Here is a 19,665-nt window from a genome sequence, read left to right on the forward strand (position 1 = left end):
ATTTTAAAAACTGAGATGTATTTTGTTTTAAGTACAGTATTTAACATGCAGGAGGAAATCTGTTAAGCAGGCTGGAGTATTTTTTCAAAAACATGGGTTTAATATAGTATTGGGGCCTTCAATGTTTATGGATTTTAAATGAAAATAAAATCTATATCTTTCTAAAAACAGAAGCTTTAATTGCTTATAAATTACAAGAAAAAGGTGTTTTGATTACTCCTGCTGACAGAAAAAAATCAATTCATAATTTCATAGAGGCATGAACAGCACTTTAAATAGATTATTTCAATTATTCTTGCTGTTTATTACTCTGCATGGGATCATTAACCCTACAAACATTTAGGATTATAGATTTACATAAGCAAAATATTAATCGAATTTACACACAAAAGAGGACAGAATGTGTCATGTTGAGAATGTGTTTAATTGTTTTGCTGAATAGGACCATCTAGGAAAATGTTACCCTTTAATAACTGGTTTTCTTTTACAAAATCTTATAAGAACGACCAATATTTTTATGAAGTATTGATAAGGGAATAAAGTACAAAGGAAGGAAGGAAGTTAAATCTGATTTTCTCCATTCTGAATATAAAATAATATTATAATCTGAATATACTTCAATGTTATTCAATTATGCATTTTTTTAGATAGATAAGGATTTTTTTTCCCACTCCTTTACAATTTCTGCTGGACACAGGGCTTTTTGTGAACAAGTGAACAATTTTTGTGCAATTGTTTTATTAACAGTATCCTAAAATTAAAAAAGGAAATAAGATCTAGAGAAACTGCCCCACATTTTCTAAATTAAATCTAAAAATACATTAGTTATTCATGTAAATGAACAGTCTGATTCTTATTGGGAGCTGCCTTATTCACAGCATTTCTGAATATTAGGACACATCCTTGGGTATCTAATCTCCTATTTCAAAGTAGAGCTAACAGATGGGTTTCATTTAGTATTGAATACATTAAGTCCAGTGTCACTTTAAAAAAAAAAAAAGACAGTTAAAATTAATTCTTATTTCCTCTTTAAGTTCGTATACACATTTTTCAGACAAGTACAAATGCAATGTGCTCTAGCATGATTCTTTCCACAAGTAACTTCTTGGAGTGGTCCCCACGATTTTTTTTGGTTTTGAAGTACTGAGAAGTCCTCTCTGAATTTTCTTATTGCACATATGCTGAACCTTTTGAGAGCTTTAATGAAGTTTTAAGCTTTGAAAGCAGTTGCAGAATCCAGACATAGAGATATTCAGCTTCTTTAAATGGAGATCTGCTATCTTTAAGCTTTCTGAGTTATTTTATTAAGTAACCCAAATCATGATAATGCTTAGCTTTGATATACCGCTTCATATTACACATTCAAAGAGCCTTTCCAATATTAGCAATTACACTGTCTTAGTAGCACACAATTATAGCCTAGCAATCTGGATTTTTGAATGCATTGAGCAGTAGTTATATTCCCTCCCCGCCATAAATCACATGCAGTTTGCCACAGTAATTCGACAAAGTCAACACATCCTTTACATCCAAGAAGTAAGTGCTCTTTTTTAAAAGTTGCTAGGTTCACTGTGCATTGATTTCTGCTCATTACACTGAATTAATAACTTAGTCACATCCCTCATATTACAACAAAGTAATTAAGAAAGACAGAAAAATATAATTACTTTTTGTTTGAAAATTCTGTAATTTCCATGCAGACTGCGTAAATTATTCATACTGGGTGTGGATTCCATTTTCATTTCATTGCACTGATAGCATAATCACATAGTCCTAATTATAGAGATAGTAAATAAGAGAGAAAAGAATATTCCACTCCTCACTCCTATAGAAACTTTTATTGGCACACTAGGCGCTAATTAAAACTGATTATTGCATTACAGTTTGCACTGATACAGAAGTTTTGTAACAAAAAAGGTATTTTGTGTGTGAAGGAGGAAGACAGAAGGTTACTGTTAAAATGTTTTTCAGTGAGTACTGTTCTTGCTCTCTAGCCCTTTTTCAAATGCTTACAGTTGTTCCCTTAACGCTGTTGCTGCTGCTCTGTGGTGCAATGGGAGCTGGGGCACTCTAAAAAGAAACCCAGTGCAGAGCATTCATTTGAATCAGTTGCAGAGCTGGTACAATTTTTGTTGTGTTTCTCTTGAAGAGCTGGTTACACAGTGTTGCTATCACACACTGTTCTCGCCCTCTTCACTGTCGTATCTCCATCAACTCCACCTTGTGCACATAAAGGTCTGGTTTTACAGTTTGAGACTCTGTCCTGGGATTCCCTGCATCTCCCTCACCTACAGAGGGAGAGAGCAGCTGAGAAGTCTACTTACCTTCTGCACCTCTCAGATCTGGGAGGAACCCGTTACAGGGAGAGGGAGATGAAAAAAACCAGCTTGATGGTCCTGCCATTACCAACCAGATGTGATGGCTTCAGTTAATATTGATGGAAAATGCTGAGAGATTTTTCCTTGCAATGCTGGCCATCTTGCGTTCCTCTTTGCATACTACAGGGATGGCAGCAGTATTGAGTATGCACCACTCCGGTACCTGGCCCTCATCTCCTTCAGGAAAGGCAGAGGAAAAGAAAGCACTGTGAACCTTACAAGTATAATTACAAGTAAATACTGAGGATTTTAAGCAATTTTCCGCTTTTACCTCATTTTACTCCTGCCCTTGTCTTGCTTGGGAAGGAAAAAGGTTTTCATATAATCATTGGAAAGGACTAAACTGCAGATGTATCTTCGGCAGGATTCACTTGATATTAGGCACCTGCAGAACAGGTGTCTAAGTTGATCTAGGTATTTAAGTCTGTGTTACAGTCAATGGGGAATATATGGAGTCAGTTTATTTGATTGCAGTCTGATGTACATGACTAAGCACTGCTTAATATATTGTCCAGCACTCCACTGATAATAACAGGAGCCTTGCTGTTAGGACATTGTAAACACCCACATTTAATCAAATTCTGCTCTTTGTATCTCATTTGTAAGCAGATGAAAGAAGAATAAATGTCAGCACTGGAACATAAAGATGACTTAAACCCCTGGACTGCATTCAGCAGTCAGATGATTCTGGATACACTGGCAGAGAAGTCACTGGAAATACAATTAAGGCTGAAAACCAAATCTGCTTTTACAGAAACGAAATGGTTTGCAAATTTGGCTTTGATCCTAAGTAATAACTTAAATGAGAGCTAAGACACCCTAGAAGATGTAAGCATGAAGCTGACTTGCAAACAACCCATGTCTGCTATTCTGCAGGATACATAAACTGGGATAGCACAGAGAAGGAGGACTTGAAATTGAGTTTTGTATACCCCAGTAATTACTGTGAACAGCTAGCTCTTACATGGGGTGTCATTTTTAGTTAGACCAGAAGTCCATGTTGGCACTAAGAAACCTTAATAAAAACGTAGTTGGATATGTATTCAAAGAAGATTTGATTTAATATATTTTTATTATATGGCAAAAACAAAAATGAAAAGTCATATCCAAACATTCCAATCAATTTTGCTTCCAACTGCACCAACCACCACTGAACAGACAGTGCCAAACAAGGCGGTCACATCTTCTCTCAGACTGTCTCTTTGATAGAGGCAAAGCTTTTTGAAAGTGGTACAGTCTTCTCCCATGCCCCACTTTAATGGTATTTTTTTACCAACACTCAATCCAAATTCTATGTTCTTGCCTAAGACTGAGCACAATGAAACCATATACTACTCTTTTGTAGTTTGATTCTGCTTGTCAGCTAGAGGGATGAAACGTTGATGGTTGCCTTATAATCTAGGGACTAAATACAGATCTTAAAATAGAAACCCCTTGGTAACGAAGTTTAAGGTTTCTACTGGTACTGTGGCTGATGTGTTCTAAGGTTTCTACTGGTACTGTGGCTGATGTGTTCAATACACCCAGCTCTTCCTCAAAACCAATGTGAGAAAATATTCACAGCCTTTGAAGGAAGTGTCTCCAGGTTCTTCTGGAAGAACCTGTATTACAGTCCTTTTTTTGGATTCCCCAAATCCCACTTTCTGAAGGAGTAAATATTTTAATCTTAATATACAACGATGCAAACCCACTCTCTGACTTCCTAAACTACTAGAAAAGTCTTGCTTCTTATGAACAACAGATCTACACCTTATGAGGGATGAGACTGAGCATGATAATGATCAATGTGAAGTATTAGAAAGAACATTTTAGTTTCCTAGAGAAGTATTATAGGTATGTGCTTTGCCTGCTTTAGTATCTACTTATCAGTCTGTCTGTCTTGATGCATTCACACACATGCATATATTCTGAAATCAAATGTTTTCATAATGCTTCCCATGAAAAAGGCTGTCTCTGTATTAGTCTTTGCTCTGTTATAAACAGTCATTTTCAATTATTCCAAAGACGGAGGCAATCAGTAACCAACATCACAGTAACATGTCTTCGGCTTAGGAAAAAAAGGATTAAAAAAAAGTGAGCTCCTTAATGTTTATACTAAAGTGCCAAGAGGACCAAATGCTTATTTTTTGAATACTAAAAAAACAAGCAAAGTACACAGTGTTTCAAGACTTAACAAAAAAGTGCCTCCCGCCTGAAAATTTTGTTAGGTAAGACATTACTATTATCTAACATTTAATAAAGAGAATATGACTGATTCAGCCTGAGAAAGACACTAAGGTCTCTCTTCTCCTTGCTCAGAATTGAACAAGATTTAATACTCTACTGAGATTCTTTACTACTGAGAATATTTCAATGCAATAGAATTTGTTTTAAAATAATAGCTTTCCTGAGAGCTAGTTCATCATGTCAGAGGAGATATTCATGGTGTGTGATATTCATGATATTCATGGTGTGTAGTGGTGCAGGGTTGTTGCTGGTATGTGCATCTTCCGTGCGTAACACAGGAGGAAAATGAGACTCAGAAAGAACCAGGGGGTTATAATGTTCTGTTAAGAATTGACACCACTGAGTGTCCTTACTGTAAAAGTCATCAGTCACACCTGTTAAGAAAGCAGAGTAGAGAAAGAAAGAAGTATACAAGCTGCTGGACATTTGAGGGAGGTGGAGAAAAAGGTGGAGAGTAGGAAGGAACTAAATCCAGTACATTGAAGGAGTACATTAAATTATCTTGCATGTTTGTACTGATGTGAAAAAAGTCAATAAAACTTTCTGTTGGAAGTTAAGGTTAGAGAAAGGAGGCTTGTTTTATGCAGAAAAGAGGCTGTTGTGGTTTAACCCCAGCCAGCAACTAAGCACCACGCAGCCGCTCACTCATTGCCCCATGGTGGGATGGGGGAGAGAATCAGAAGAGTAAAAGTGAGGAAAGACATGGTTTGAGATAAAGACAGTTTAATAGGTAAAGCAAAAGCCATGCACACAAGCAAAGCAAAACAAGGAATTCATTCACCACTTCCCATCATCAGGCAGGTGTTCAGCCATCTCCACGGAAACAGGGCTCCATCACACGTAATGTTTTTTGGGGAAAACATAGCTCCAAACGTCCCTCCACCCCCTTCCTCCTTCTTTGTCCCAGCTGTATATATTGAACATGACATCATATGGTATGGAATATCCCTTTGGCCAGCCTGGGTCAGCTGTCCTGGCTGTGCCCCCTCCCAGCTTCCTTTGCATCCCCAGCCTTCTTGCTGGCAGACCAGCACGAAAAGCTGGACAGTCCTTGACTACTTAGCAACAACTGAAAACATCAGTTATGTTATCAACATTGTTTCATCCCAAATCCAGAACATATCCTCGTAATAGCTTCTAAGAAGAAAATTGTCTCTATCCCAGCTGAAACCAGGACGGAGGCTTATTGGAAAATGGAAAAGCATAAATGGAAGAGAACTAAGACATGATGAGAAGAGATAAAATGGTAAATTTCAAACATAGCCCAAAGTACAGTATGGTCATTACATCTGATGAGAGCTTCCTGTTTTCCATTTTGTAAATGGGATCAAAGATCTTGATGTAAGACATGTCAGAACAATTAAAATAATAGTGACACTGAGATGGTTTAGAGAGAAAAATTGTGTCTATATTTTTCAAAAACCAAGAAGGATTGGTAGTAGGGAGAAGAGGGTTCACAAAATAGGGAACGGTTCACATCACTATAAAATCTATCACTGTCGTGTTCAAATAGGTTCTTTGAAGTGCTAAAAAAAACATGTGAGAGTATGATATGAAACCATAAAAGCAAGAGGTTTCACAAACAGGACTATAGGGGACAATAAGGAAACAAGAAGCATGAACAAACAGACACCATACAACCTAAGGTGATGATAAAGCAAGTCAACAGAAAGAGAATCCAGCACAACAGAAGACAATCAGGAAAACAATCCTTCTTGATTATGGTCATCATGAAAATTAACCGCTCCTTGCTGCCAAAGACAGTCAGGTGACCAAAGATCACAAATAGAAAAAGATATTGCAGAAACATGCAAAAAGCAAGACAGACAAGTGAGTAAAGTTGATGGACTCTGAGGGAGGACCACTATCTAGGGGGAAAAGAACAATTTTGTAAATAGGTAGATTGCACAAAAAAAGGAGAGGGACATGGATGACATGGCTAAGGAATACTTTAAGATACAATTGTTTGTTTTAAGATGGGAGCAAGTGAAAGAGATGGAAGAAGATCGGAATATCAGGAGGTAGAAGGAAAAAAGCAGCATGTGAACAACTCAGCTTCCGTTTTCTCAGTTTGCTCTTAAAGTAAATGATAACAACTATTAAATACCTCTTTAAAAGGAAATGTGGAAGCAACCTAGAAATGTGTGAGTGTGTTAATCAACGCAGACACAGTATAATTATTTTATGGTGATGACTGCTATTAAAGAATACATTGAACAAAGGAGATTAAACAAAAGGTGTGGAGTGAGGTGAGAGGTGTGGGAGTATGTTATTAAACAGTGTAATTGAATGGTCAGGAGGAAAAGAAAAAGCAAAAGACAATCTTGTAGTGTACTGAGTGAGTATAGTTAGGGGATATCCAAGGGCAAGGGGTATAGATATGGCATAAGTATTAATTGCTTTCTTAGAAGGCAAGGAAAGTTGAATAAATAAAATAAGAACTGATGTAACTGATGTTTACTGTAATCCCACAATGAATGAAAGGATGACTGAAATCAGGAAGAATTGTCAGTGTTTTATGATTTCAAGAAATATCTACCCATGTAAAATTTATGAGAATTAAACATCTGAACTTTAAAATCTGGTAGAAAACAATTGAATGGAAACTTTGGATTGTTCTAGTTATTAAGCTAATACCATTAGTGATGGTGTTCATCTTCAAACTTACATCAACAAGTATTTTTTTTCTCGTCTGACTTCAAGCTTTTCAAAATTCTTTATCTCATGCTTTGAATCAAACCTTCTCTTTAATGAAAAACAGTTTGCAAGTAAATTCTGTTTTGAATGCTAGTTCTGAAATCTAGACGAAAAAGATGACAGTATATGTTACTAGTTATTTCAGCATGAATTTTCCCCTGTGAAAATAAATGTCATGTCTTCAACATTTGATAAGACTAGTCAGTTAATGCATGTTGTCTATTTTGAATGTAACTTAGTTGGTCTGCCAAGGTGAAGAGCATTACAGAATAGATTAACATATGAAAGCAGAGATTAAAGTTCATGTTGTATGGATTCTGTTGGCATGGTTTTTTATTTTACAGACTAAAAGAGTAAACCTATCAAAATAAAATGTCATTGTTTAGGTTTTTTCATTCTTGGAATTAAAAATGCATCTTCTGACACGTGCATATCTGTGTTATATTCTGTTAGTCATTGTTGAAAAATATCCAAGTTATATCATCGTGCAGCATATAAATAATTCTCTTTCATTGTAGTTTGGATGTAAAGGAGTAAAAGGAGTAAATGGAACTTTTATATGTCATGGAAGTTTATATTTCATATATATGCATGGATAGGAACAATTATTGGATTCAATATGAAGCATTACACTCCTTAATAAGTCAGGTGTCATCTCACAAGACACTTTCTCATTGGTTCAGCTTTGTTATTTTTTTTGAAAAATATAATTTCATTTTGGTCACAGAAGACATATTATTTGAGGGTTTTTTTATAGCTTGTATTGAATTAACAGAATAGTACATATGAAATTGATAGCTATCCTGAATTAGATACAGCAACAGTGACACAAGTTCTGAATTATGGCACTGTATTATGACGTTGAGCCAAAGTTCACACTGTGCTTTCCACACTTGGTCTGGAGAGATGCATAGAAATTAACAGTGCATGTTATTTCATTTTCAAGTCTTTCCCTCTCTTTTTTCTCTAATTCAGTTGAAATAGGCCTCACCAAGAGATTTCTAGGAAAAACTGGATTGGTAAATATATGCACACTTAGCTATTTTATAAGTTCTGTTCCAGTGATTATATTTGGCAGGAGGTGCTAGATTTCTAGGATGAAGATCTTATGAGTAAACAGTTTAGATTTGTAAAGTGACTTGTGCACAAACTGTATTCCAAAAGATTTCTAAAGTGCTAAATAAAACAACTGAGCTTAAATAATAAATAATAACACATAAAGGAGATTTTAAAATAGTTTGAGTATGTGAGGGAGATGCAGAAAGACATAAATAAAACAGACTCCTGGCAATGAAGGTTGATAACAAATGAAAGTGCGTAGGCACTGATATGCAAATGAATTCTCTAAGTTAATTTGCAGTAGAAGGTAAAATTTGCTATACATATCAGATGAGGCAAACAAAGCCTTAATTACTTTCTAAGAGGATCTCCATTACCTCTCTGTCTTATGTATACGATATACTGTTATTTGTATATTTGCAAATATGAAAAAAACAACATTAAAATATTGGACGTGTCCCTTTTCTGTTGTCAAGAAAGTTACTTTACAGTGTAGCAATAAAAGTGTAAAATCTTAAGAGATTTCTGCTTAGTACTTCAGAGAAAGGGGTCTCTGCACATTTAAATGCTCAACACGAAGACAAGCTTGTGAATGTGCCATAAAGAAGATGATTTAATGAGCTCAAATATATACACGTGTGTATAATTAAAGAGATGGCATCTGGTTTGTTTGTTTGTAGTTTGTTGTGAAATGTGTATCATGTTTCTCTGAAAGAGCATGCTGAGCAGCTGAGCAGCTGAGCGCTTTGTGCTTTCTTTCAGTTGATGAAATCCCCCCGCTACAGAGGGGGCTTGCTTTAAGCACCCTGGGGGAAGAGAAGCCTTGGGGGTACAAAAGGCAAAGCAGGAAAACCAATCTAATATTTAAGGAATAAGAGGCCAGAAAGCCTGGAGAGGGAATGTAGATCTACAGTAAGACTGTGAAGCTGGTAGAAAGAAAAAAATATCCTAAGGACTTGGAGGAGCGAGGAACTGCTTTAACTGAGCATTAAAACTGAGAGCAGAGGTATGGAAAAGGACCTGCCCTGCCAGGACACAGTGACTTGGGGGAGATCTTTTTATAATTATTCTTGTTTTCTACTTTTTTCTCAGAAAATGGATTTTCTATATAAAAAGAAAATTGCTTATAGTCGAGAAAATTTGCCTTTTGAATGTAGGGACCATTTCTGACATTTGGGAATATTCATGTTAAAAAGGATCTATAGGCAGAGCCACCTTTCAGCTTTGACCCACTGTACTGATTTTGGCTGGGATAGAGTTTTATAATTTTCTTCATAGTATCTGGTATTGGGTTATGTTTTGGATTTGTGCTGAAAACAATGTTGATAACAGGAGGATGTTTTATTTATTGCTGAAGAGTACTTGCTCAGCGTCAAAGCCTCCTCTCTTTCTCATGCTGCCCCTCCCAGCTAATAGGCTGGGGATGGGCAGGAAGCCGGGAGGGGACACAGCCAGGACAGCTGGCCCCAGCTGACCAAAGGGCTATTCCATACCGTAAGACATCATGCTCAGTGATAAAAGCTGAGGGGAAGAAGGAGGAAGTGGGGGTGTTCAAGGTTAAGTTGTTTGTCTTCCCGTGTAACCATTAGGAGGGACGGAGCCCTGCTTTTCTGGAAATGGCTGAACACCTGCCTGCCCAAGCAGCCAATGGATTGCGTATTCTGCTTTGCTTATGTGCACAGATTTTGCTCTCCTTATTAAGCTGTCTTTATCTCAACCCGTAAGTTTTCTCACTTTTAACCTTTCCAATTCTCTGCCCCATCCCACCAGGGGAGAGTGAGTGAGTGGCTGTGTGGGGCTTAGCTGACTACTGGGGTTAAATGACAGCACTCATTTAGGGTCAGTCAAAACACGTAAGCCGTTCATCTTGATATTTTATTTAGATATAGAAAAGCTTGCTAAGTTCTTTCTGGTTATAAATACACAATGCAGTTATTTACATGAGATAATATAATGATGCAATGGATGGCTATTTCACACTGATTCTTTAAGTACACAGCTTTCATAAAATAGAATTATTGATTGGAAAAACCTTCTTCATAATAAATAGTCTTTCAACCTCTTCCAGTCGCAAAATCTGGGGAGGGGAAGCAGACAGTTAATAGAACTAATCTGTATCAGTCTTGCACCAAAAGAAGACTCATTTACTTTGCTCTGGCTCTCTCTCTTCCTCTTTACAATAAAGGGAATTGATGCAAATACTTTGCTTCATAGGCAACAAAATTTAGTCATAGGTGTTGTTTATATATATTTATTTGCAAAGATGCTACCATATGTCTTTACATAAACAGTATGGAAAACACATTTGTTAGGTGAGTGGGGTTGTTTTGCATTAAGTGGTGAGGATTTGTATTAAAAAATGGGATTTACCTTTCTAAATGCAGTACTTGCAAATAAGTATTTTGATAATTTTTTAGAAATCATGAATTCCAATTTCATATTTTACTGAAGGTTGATATAAAAATGGACTGCTAACTTCTGTTTCCTTGGTTTTTTTTCAGGATTTATTTATACCTGTGGTGGAACATTAAAAGGACTTAATGGCACTATAGAAAGCCCTGGCTTCCCATATGGATATCCAAATGGTGCAAACTGTACATGGGTTATAATAGCAGAAGAAAGAAACAGAATACAAATCGTCTTTCAGTCTTTTGCTCTAGAAGAAGAATATGATTATTTGTCATTATATGATGGGCATCCTCATCCTGCAAACTTTAGGACAAGGTAAAGAATAAACATTATTAAAATGTAAACTTGTCTTTGTATCTTAAAAATATCTGAGAAAATAGTTTAATGGTAATATTTTTAAATTATATATTCTTTCTTATTTAGTCTTTAGGGTGCATTTTCCTTAATTGATCATAAATGTATTAAAAACTATATGATGTGCTTTAATACTAGTTAAAGTAAGTGTTAAAATTAATCTAGCTATCATATAAAATTTGTCTCAACACAATGTAATTAATTAAGAAGCATATGAACATGGATAAAGGAATGTAAAGTGAATATGAGATTGTGGAATTCTCAGTTTACATGTTCTAGTAGTGGTGGAACTTTTGTAAACTTTGCAACAGGAGAGATCAAGAGAGATCAGAAAAAAATAACATATTTAAGATAGAAAAAAATAAGGAGTTTTTTTGGTAATCGTATATGAGCATCTTCTAACACAAAAGGATAGCAAGAGTGAAAAAACATTTTGAAAAATCAAGAGTGTGATGTGGGACAGAACATTTTTTATCAGTGTCTGCTTCAGAGTTCTGGAAGGTTGCAGCTTGAGAGAAATAATAATTTTGCAATAGCAATAGACATATATTATCCATACATTTACTAGTTATCTTATTATCACCTACCTTGACTTCTGTAAATCAAGTTGTCACCTACCTAGACTTCTGTAAGTCCTTTAACACAGGCCCAAACAACATCCTTGTTGCTAAATAGGAGAGATGGATTTTATGGATGGACTGTTCAATGGATAAGGGGTTGGCTCGATGGCCACATCCGAAGAGTTGCAATCAATGGTTTAATGTCCAAATGGAGATCAGTAGCAACTGGTGTCTCTCAGAGACATGTATTGGGACCAAGACTATTCAATATCTTTGTTAATGACATGGACAGTGGGGTTGAGTGCACCCTCAGCAAGTTTGCAGATGTCACTAAGCTGAGTGATGTAGTTATTTCCTTGAGGGAAGGGATGCCATCCAGAAGGACATTGACAGGCTTGAGGATTGGGCCCACAAGAATCTCATGAGTTTCAACAAGGTCAAGTGTAGGGTCCTGTACCGGGGTCAGGGCAACCCCCAGTACCAATACCAGCTGGGGGATGAAGGGTTTGGGAGCAGCCCTGCCAAGAAGGACTTGGGGGTACTGGTGGATGAAAAGATAGGCATGAGCCAGCAATGTGCCCTCACAGCCCAGAAGGCCAACTGTATCCTGGTCTGCATCCAAGGAAATGTGGCCAGCAGGTCAAGGGACGTGATTGTGCCCCTCTGCTGCACTCTGGTGAGACCCCACCTGGAGTCCTGCATCCAGCTCTGGAGACCTCAGCACAGGAAAGACATGGACCTGTTGGACCAAGTCCAGAGAAGAGCCTCAAAAATAATCAAAGGGATGGAACACCTCTCCTATAAAGACAGGCTGAGAGAGTTGGGGTTGTTCAGCCTGGGAAAGAGAAGGCTCCAGAGAGACCTTATTGCAACCTTTCAATACTTAAAGTGGGCTTATAAGAAAGATGGAGAGACTTTATAGTAGGGCTAGTAGCGACAGGACATGGCGCAATGGTTTTAAAATGAAAGAGCTTAGATTTGGATTAGACATAAGGAAGAATTTTTTTGCCATGAGGATGTTGAGACACTGGAACAGGTTATCCAGAGAAGCGCTGGATGCTCCATCCCTAGAAGTGTTCAAGGTCAGGTGGGATGGGGCTTGCAGTAACCTGGTCTGATGAAAGATGCCCCTTCTGACAACAGGGTGGTTGGAAATAGATGATCTTTGAAGGTTTCTTCCAACCCAAACCATTCTATGATTCTGTGGTTCTATGATATTTTGATGAGGAATGTAATATGTATTCCTAGTCAGGGGACATTCGATATCATTTTACTTTGCATAGCCCTGCTCTAACAAGGGTATGTGTTTTCATAATATTATATGGCAAGTGTTTATTCAGTGTTAATAATACTTTTTTTTAAACTATTGCGTAATAATCCAGCATCAGTCCACTACAAGAAAATGTAACATGGTACTAGAAGGAAATTACTAGAACAGTAATATCCTTAATCTCATATTTGTGCAGGATGTGAAGTCTGTTTGTCAAATGGGTAATGTGGTGGGTTGACTCTGGCAGGATGTCAGGTGCCCATCAAAGCCACTCTATCACTCCCCTCCTCAACTGGACTGGATAGAGAAAATATGACAATAGTCTTGTGGGTTTAGGTAAAGACAGGAAGTCACTCAGCAATTACCATCACTGGCAAAATCAACTCAACTTGGGGAAAATTAATTTAATTTATTACCAGTCAAGTCAGAGTAGGATAATGAGAACTAAAATCAAATCTTAAAACACCTTCCCCCCATTTGTCCCTTCTTCCTGGGCTCAACTTCACTCCATGAATTCTCTAGTTCCTTCCTGCCAGTGGCACAGGACAGGGAATGGAGGTTGTGGTTAGTTCACCACATGTTGTCTCTGCTTCTCCTTACTCCTCAGAGGGAGGACTTCTCACACTCTGCCCCTGCTCCAGCGTGGGATCCCACCCACAGGAGACAGTCCTCCATGGACTTCTCCAACGTGAATCCTTCCCACAGGTTGCAGCTCTTCATGAACTGTTCCAGCCTGGGTGCATTCCTTCAGGAACAGACTGCTCCAGCGTGGATCCCCCACAGGGTCACAAGTCCTGCCAGCAAACCTGCTCCAATGTGAGCTCCTCTCTCCATGGGGTTACGGGTCCTGCCAGGAGCTTGCCCCAGTGCAGACCTCCCATGAGTTCTCAGCCTCCTTTGGGTGCATCCTCCACCCACTCCAGTGTGGTGTCCTCCACACTCTGCAGATGGGCTGCAGGGGCATGGCCTACCTCACCATGGTCTTCATCATGGGCTGCTGGGGAATCTCTGCTCCAGCACCTGAAGCATCTCTTCCCCCTCCTTCTTCACTGGCCTTGGTGTCTGCAGGGCTGTTTCCCTCACATATTCTCACTCCTCTCCCCACTGACATTGGTGTTGCCCAGAAGATATGGAGAAATGTATCTCTAATGAAATTCTTTTTCTTTGTACTTCTGTGTTTCCATTTGTATTTCCTGTTTCATGAGTGTTTGTGTATTATTTGGATACCAGCTGCAGCAAAGAGGTAACACATACCTAAAAGATTTGAGGGTTGTCTTTCACAAGAAAAACCAAGAACATGTAGTTTTCATCCTTTCTGCCCACTCATCAAAAGATAAAATTTACATGGAGGATCCTAAAAAGGCCCCGAGTGTCAGTCAAGATTTCTATTGGTGAACCCACTCTAAACTGTAATCTCAAGGAGCATGTGAGCAAAGTTCTGCGCAAGTGCAAAAGTATAAAACGATGATTACTGTTAGGAACTTATGGTTCTTACTGAGTTACAGGTTTATTGAGCTCAGAGGAAACAGGTGAAGGAAGGAGGATGGAAGGAAGAAGAAAATAATATCTTGCAAAGGCAGAAATTTTTTCTTTGTATATCTTGTTCAAGACCTGTGAAGGTTTATATAAATTTATGTGCACGTATATGTTCATATCTTTGTATATCTATCTGTACACATTGACATATAGATGCCTATCTGCATATGTAGATGTATGTGTGCAGGATTCTTTTTATGTTAAACTAAGCCTTCAAAGCTGGAGCTTTGGGATACATTTTTTAAAAAAATATCAGTCTCTTAAGAAGAAAGTCAAGGTAGCCTGGCATGCTCAAAAGCTTTCGTATTGCGAGTTTAAGATGCCACTACATTCTGGTGAGGAAAAGGATAAGGAGTTCTGTAGAAGAGAATGGAGTAAGTCAGCACTTAAAAAGGAAAAGATGATTAAGCCTCTGTATAGGTCTTAAAATAGACTACTTTTGCAAGACTTACAAGATCTTTCCACCATGTGGATGCAGTAGAAAAATAGTACACAGTTGTATGAGTGGAGAACTGGGTTTTAAATTAAGAAAGTGTGATAGTGAAATTATGCAAGCTTTACTAAATCTTTCATGGTGATGTTTACTTTCTCAGATTGCTGTAGCAAGTAGTAAGCTGATGTTTCCTACAATTTTCTTTTTGCAAAATGTTTTTACTAAAACAAGTAAAGTTTTACTGAGGCACTGTTTCTTGGAGAAATTTTCTTTCTATCATGACAGTGGATTTTATCATTTCACTTAGGGACATTAATGAAAGTGAATCAGATTATACTAGCCACCCTCCCTTTAATTTTGTAAGAGACAAAAATATTTTCAGGGACTTTGCAGGTATATTTGTAAAATATATAATTGGACAGCTAATAAAATTGTCTCAGATAAACAAGGCTACTCTTTTTCTACTTCAATATTGTGAGTGAAAGAAGTTTCTATATGACTGAAAAGCTATTTGTGAAGCTCATGACCTCTGATTTCAGCCTCATCTAGTTTTGTACTACTTCGTTTAATTGTTCTCCTCAGAATTGAATCTTGTTGAAATTTGCAGTCATTGACTGTCTTCAGTGAATGCTTAACAGCCTTAACTGGTTTAGATGGCACTTAAATGGCAGCAACAATAACAAATGGCAAAGAAGCATGTCAGATATGGCCATTATGGAAAGTGTACAGTCAATATTACACTTTCATCTGTGTTACTGTATATGCTTGATTTAGCATAATTAATATGCTAGATCTTTGCCTCAAACTATAGAGGAAATATAGGAGAGTTTAAAGCTGTGAACTAAATGCAAAAAAAAAAAAATCTTTCCATGAATCATATTTGTAATTACCTACAAAATTTTTATTTGTGAAAAGATAGTATTACTTACTGTATTTGAACCAAGCCTTCAGCAATATTTCATACTTGTGAGTCTTTCTGGATCATGTCATAGACTCTGTCTATTTTTAGGGCTTTCTTCTTGCCCTCCTTGTACATTTTCATGAATTTTGTGTACCCTTTCTTTCACATTTATACATCTAGCTCCCTCAAAGAAAAAAAAAGAAGGGTTTGGTTTTATATGATTACATTTAAACTACAGCTTTGTATACATCTTATTTTGGAAAGTAGCTAATACTTCTGACTGCTATGCTGGTTGAAAGTGTTGCATTTCCAGATAGAACTCCTGTTCCATTTTTTCAAAATTTCTGCTTTTCAGGTAATATTTATGTGTTACTAGATGAATCATTTCAGACAAGCTTTTTGAAGATGCATATCAATAACATGTTTTCAATTTTATGCATGCTCAGCTTGAGAAACAAGAGTTTTGTTTGCACTAGTGATAAGAAATCTCACTTTTAAATAAAGTCAACGGAAGGTATGACTTGAACTGATGAAACATCACATGAATCAACTGCTTTGCAAAAGCCACTTGGAGTCATCTGATGATACCTCTTGCATGTTATGAAAGTATTTTTTAGTATAACTGGTAACAGGGTCCGTTGACAGCACCCTACATCACAAGTGGTAAATCAGATCCAAGGTCCCTCCAGGGAGTCCAGCTGTGAGCAAAAAGAAATGGGTCCAGGGACAAAGTCAAGCTCCCCACAGAGTAGGGCTGATGGGCTCATACAGGAGGCAGGGACAGGGACAGAGCTGGGGCAGGGTCTGGATGCCTCAGGGTGAGCTGAAATGGAGTCCCAGAACCCATGGGCAGTGGTGGGTGGGAGTCCTATCTGAGGCTGGTCAGGGCCAGGAAGGTGTATTGGTTTCCTCAAGGTCCTGACACTGCATAGAAAAATCTGGGAGAAAATTATTTAAAACTTGGCTTTAAAGCAAGATTTAGATATTGTAGAAAACAAAGTCTGGGACTAACTATACAAATTGTACATTGGGTACTCTTCATGCCACTCTTTGAACAGTCATATGGAAACCACAATTAATTTTAAAGCACTCTACTAGTGGCAATGATATGGTGCATCTGTAGGTGGATGAGAGAATGACAACCTCAATTCTTACATTTCTTTGCAAGTATTTTACTTTGTAAGTAGGATAATACCTTTTTTCTTCTTTTTTAAAAAACAAATTTCTGACCATAATGCATAATATACCATCAATAAATACCAAAGAGTATGTTTGTCCTTTTAATTTTTTTAAGGCACTTAGAATTAGAACACTACTTTTAAAAGAGATGTCATACTCAATAGTTTTCTAAAATATAACTTTTTTTACGTTAATTAGTTATCCCCACTTCCAGTGAGATATTAAAAACAGTTTTAAGTAACTGAGTATTAACTTGTAATTATATATCTGTGGTGGGTTGAGCCTGGCTGGACTCCAGATGCCCACCAAAGCCACTCTATTACTCGCTTCCTCAACTGGACAAGGCAGAGAAAATGTAATGAAAGGCTTGTGCGTCAAGATAAGGACAGGGAGAGATCATTCAGAAATTACCATCATGGGCACACAGACTCAACTTGGGGAAAATTAATTTATTACCAATCAAATCAGAGTAGGATAATAAGCACTAAAACCAAATCTTAAAACACCTTCCCCCCACCCCTCTCTTCTCCCTAGTCTCAACTTCACTCCATGAATTATCTAACTCCCCCCTGCCAGTGGCACAGAAGGACAGGGAATGGGGGCTGCAGTTAGTTCATCACACGTCTCTGCTGCTCCTTCATCTCCAGGGGGGAAGACTTCCTCCTCAGAGGGAGGAGTCCTCACACTCTTCCCCAGCTCCAGCGTGGGGTCTCTCTCATGGGAGACAGTTCTCCATGAACTTCTCCAACATGAATCCTTCCCACAGGCTGCAGCTCTTCATGAACTGCTCCAGCCTGGGTGCAGTCCTTCAGGAACAGACTGCTCCAGCGTGGGTCCCCCACAGGCTCACAAGTCCTGCCAGCAAACCTACTCCAACACTGATATCCTCTCTCCATGGGTCCACAGGTCTTGCCAGGACCCTGCATAACACAGTTTTCCCATGAGGTCACAGCCTCCTTAAGGCATCCACCTACTCCAGCGTGGGGTCCTCCATGGGCTGCACGTGGAGATCTGCTCTACCATGGACCTCCATTGGGCTGCAAGGGGACAGCCTGTCTCACCATGGTCTTCACCACGGGCTGCAGGAGAATCTCTGCTCTGGCACCTTTAGCACCTCTTCCCCCTCCTTCTTCACTGACCTTGGTGTGTGCAGAGCTGTTTCGCTTACATATTCTCACTCCTCTCTCCACCTGCAACTGCTGTTGTGCAGGTTTCCTCACCCCTTCTTAAATCTGTTGTCCCAGAGGCGCTACCACCGTCGCTGATAGGCTTGGCCTTGGCCAGTGCTGGGTGCATCTTGGAGCCAGCTGGCACTGGCTCTGTTAGACACAGGGGAAGCTTCTAGCAGCTTCTCACAGAAGCTTCCCCTGTGGCTTCCCCACTAACAAAACCTTGCCATGCAAACCCAGTACAATTCTCAAGCTCTGTTCACAACTGGAAGGGAATGTATTTTCCAAAATTACCAGTACTTAACCAGCTAATTGATTTGACATTTGAATATTCATTACAAAATTATCATTGCATTGAAATCAGTGAAACAAATTCAGATCTGTTTTAAACTAAGAAAAAAATGCATACATACTGCAACTGCACTGGGATAAATTGAACAATTCAGTCCAGTATATTTCTATCTCATTGTCCTAACTAAAAGAATCTTTCATAGGTTTATGTTCAGAAAGAAATTTTATAGTAGTCAAAATTATATATTTTCTAGATTTAAAAATAAAATTATTTAGAATATGACAAATCTACCAGAATATTCTGGTAAACAACATCAGAAAATTTTGCAATGTGTGGTCTTCAAAAGGACAGACACGGTATGAGAGTTTGGAAAGCTCCACTGTTAGCAAAAAGGTATAATCATTTTGTGACAGCTATTCATTTGTTTGTATAAGTGAAAAGAAGTACGGATATGTTTATCTAAAAATCATGAGAAGTGCAAGCGTGACAAACTGGCAAAAACTGGAATTTTTGAACACATTGAATAAATGTATATTTTGCTTGTATTTGAGAGCCTGCAAGACCAGCGTGTATCTGTAGAGATATTTTTAAATGTCAATATGGTTATGGTCACTGTTTAAAAAGATTTAATTGGATGAATTACATTATTTTTTTTGCTGGGTGAAAAACTGGCTGGACGGCTGAGGCCAGAGAGTTGTGGTGAACAGAGTTAAATTCACTTGGTGGCTGGTCACAAGCAGTGTTCCTCAGGGCTCAGTACCGGGGCCATTCTTATTTAATATCTTTATCAATGATCTGGATAAGGGGATTGAGTGTTCCTCAGTAAGTTTGCAGATGACCCCAAATTGGGTGGGAGTGTTGATCTGCTTGAGCATAGCAAGGTTCTGCAGTAGTAGGATCTGGACAGGCTGGATCGATGGGCTGAGGTCGATTGGATGAGGTTTAACAAGGCCAAGTGTCGGGTCCTGCACTTGGGTCACAGCAACCCCATGCAACGCTACAGGCTTGGGGAGGAGTGGCTGGAGAGCTGCCCAGTGGAAAGGGACCTGGGGGTGCTGGTTGACAGCCGGCTGAACATTAGCCAGCAGTGTGCCCAGGTGGCCAAGAAGGCCAACAGCGTCCTTGCCTGTAGCAGAAATAGTGTGGCCAGCAGGAGTAAGGAAATGATTGTGCCCCTGTACTCGGCACTGGTGAGGCCGCAC

At 38.4% G+C, this 19,665-nt stretch overlaps 1 protein-coding gene across 3 annotated transcripts in view; it reads left to right on the forward strand.

Moving 5' to 3' along the window:
* Positions 1-19,665, forward strand: part of CSMD3 (CUB and Sushi multiple domains 3) — a gene marked incomplete at its 5' end in the record, with an annotated part of 769,714 nt that overhangs the window by 65,625 nt on the left and 684,424 nt on the right. For all 3 annotated transcript variants that reach the window (XM_081996335.1, XM_081996336.1, XM_081996337.1), the window contains one exon: positions 10,862-11,084. In XM_081996335.1, coding sequence (XP_081852461.1) covers positions 10,862-11,084 — 223 coding nt within the window. The remainder of the gene's footprint in view (positions 1-10,861; positions 11,085-19,665) is intronic.

This window comes from Phaethon aethereus, assembly GCF_964289735.1.
Source record: "Phaethon aethereus genome assembly, chromosome: 2".
Taxonomy (NCBI): Eukaryota; Metazoa; Chordata; class Aves; order Phaethontiformes; family Phaethontidae; genus Phaethon; species Phaethon aethereus.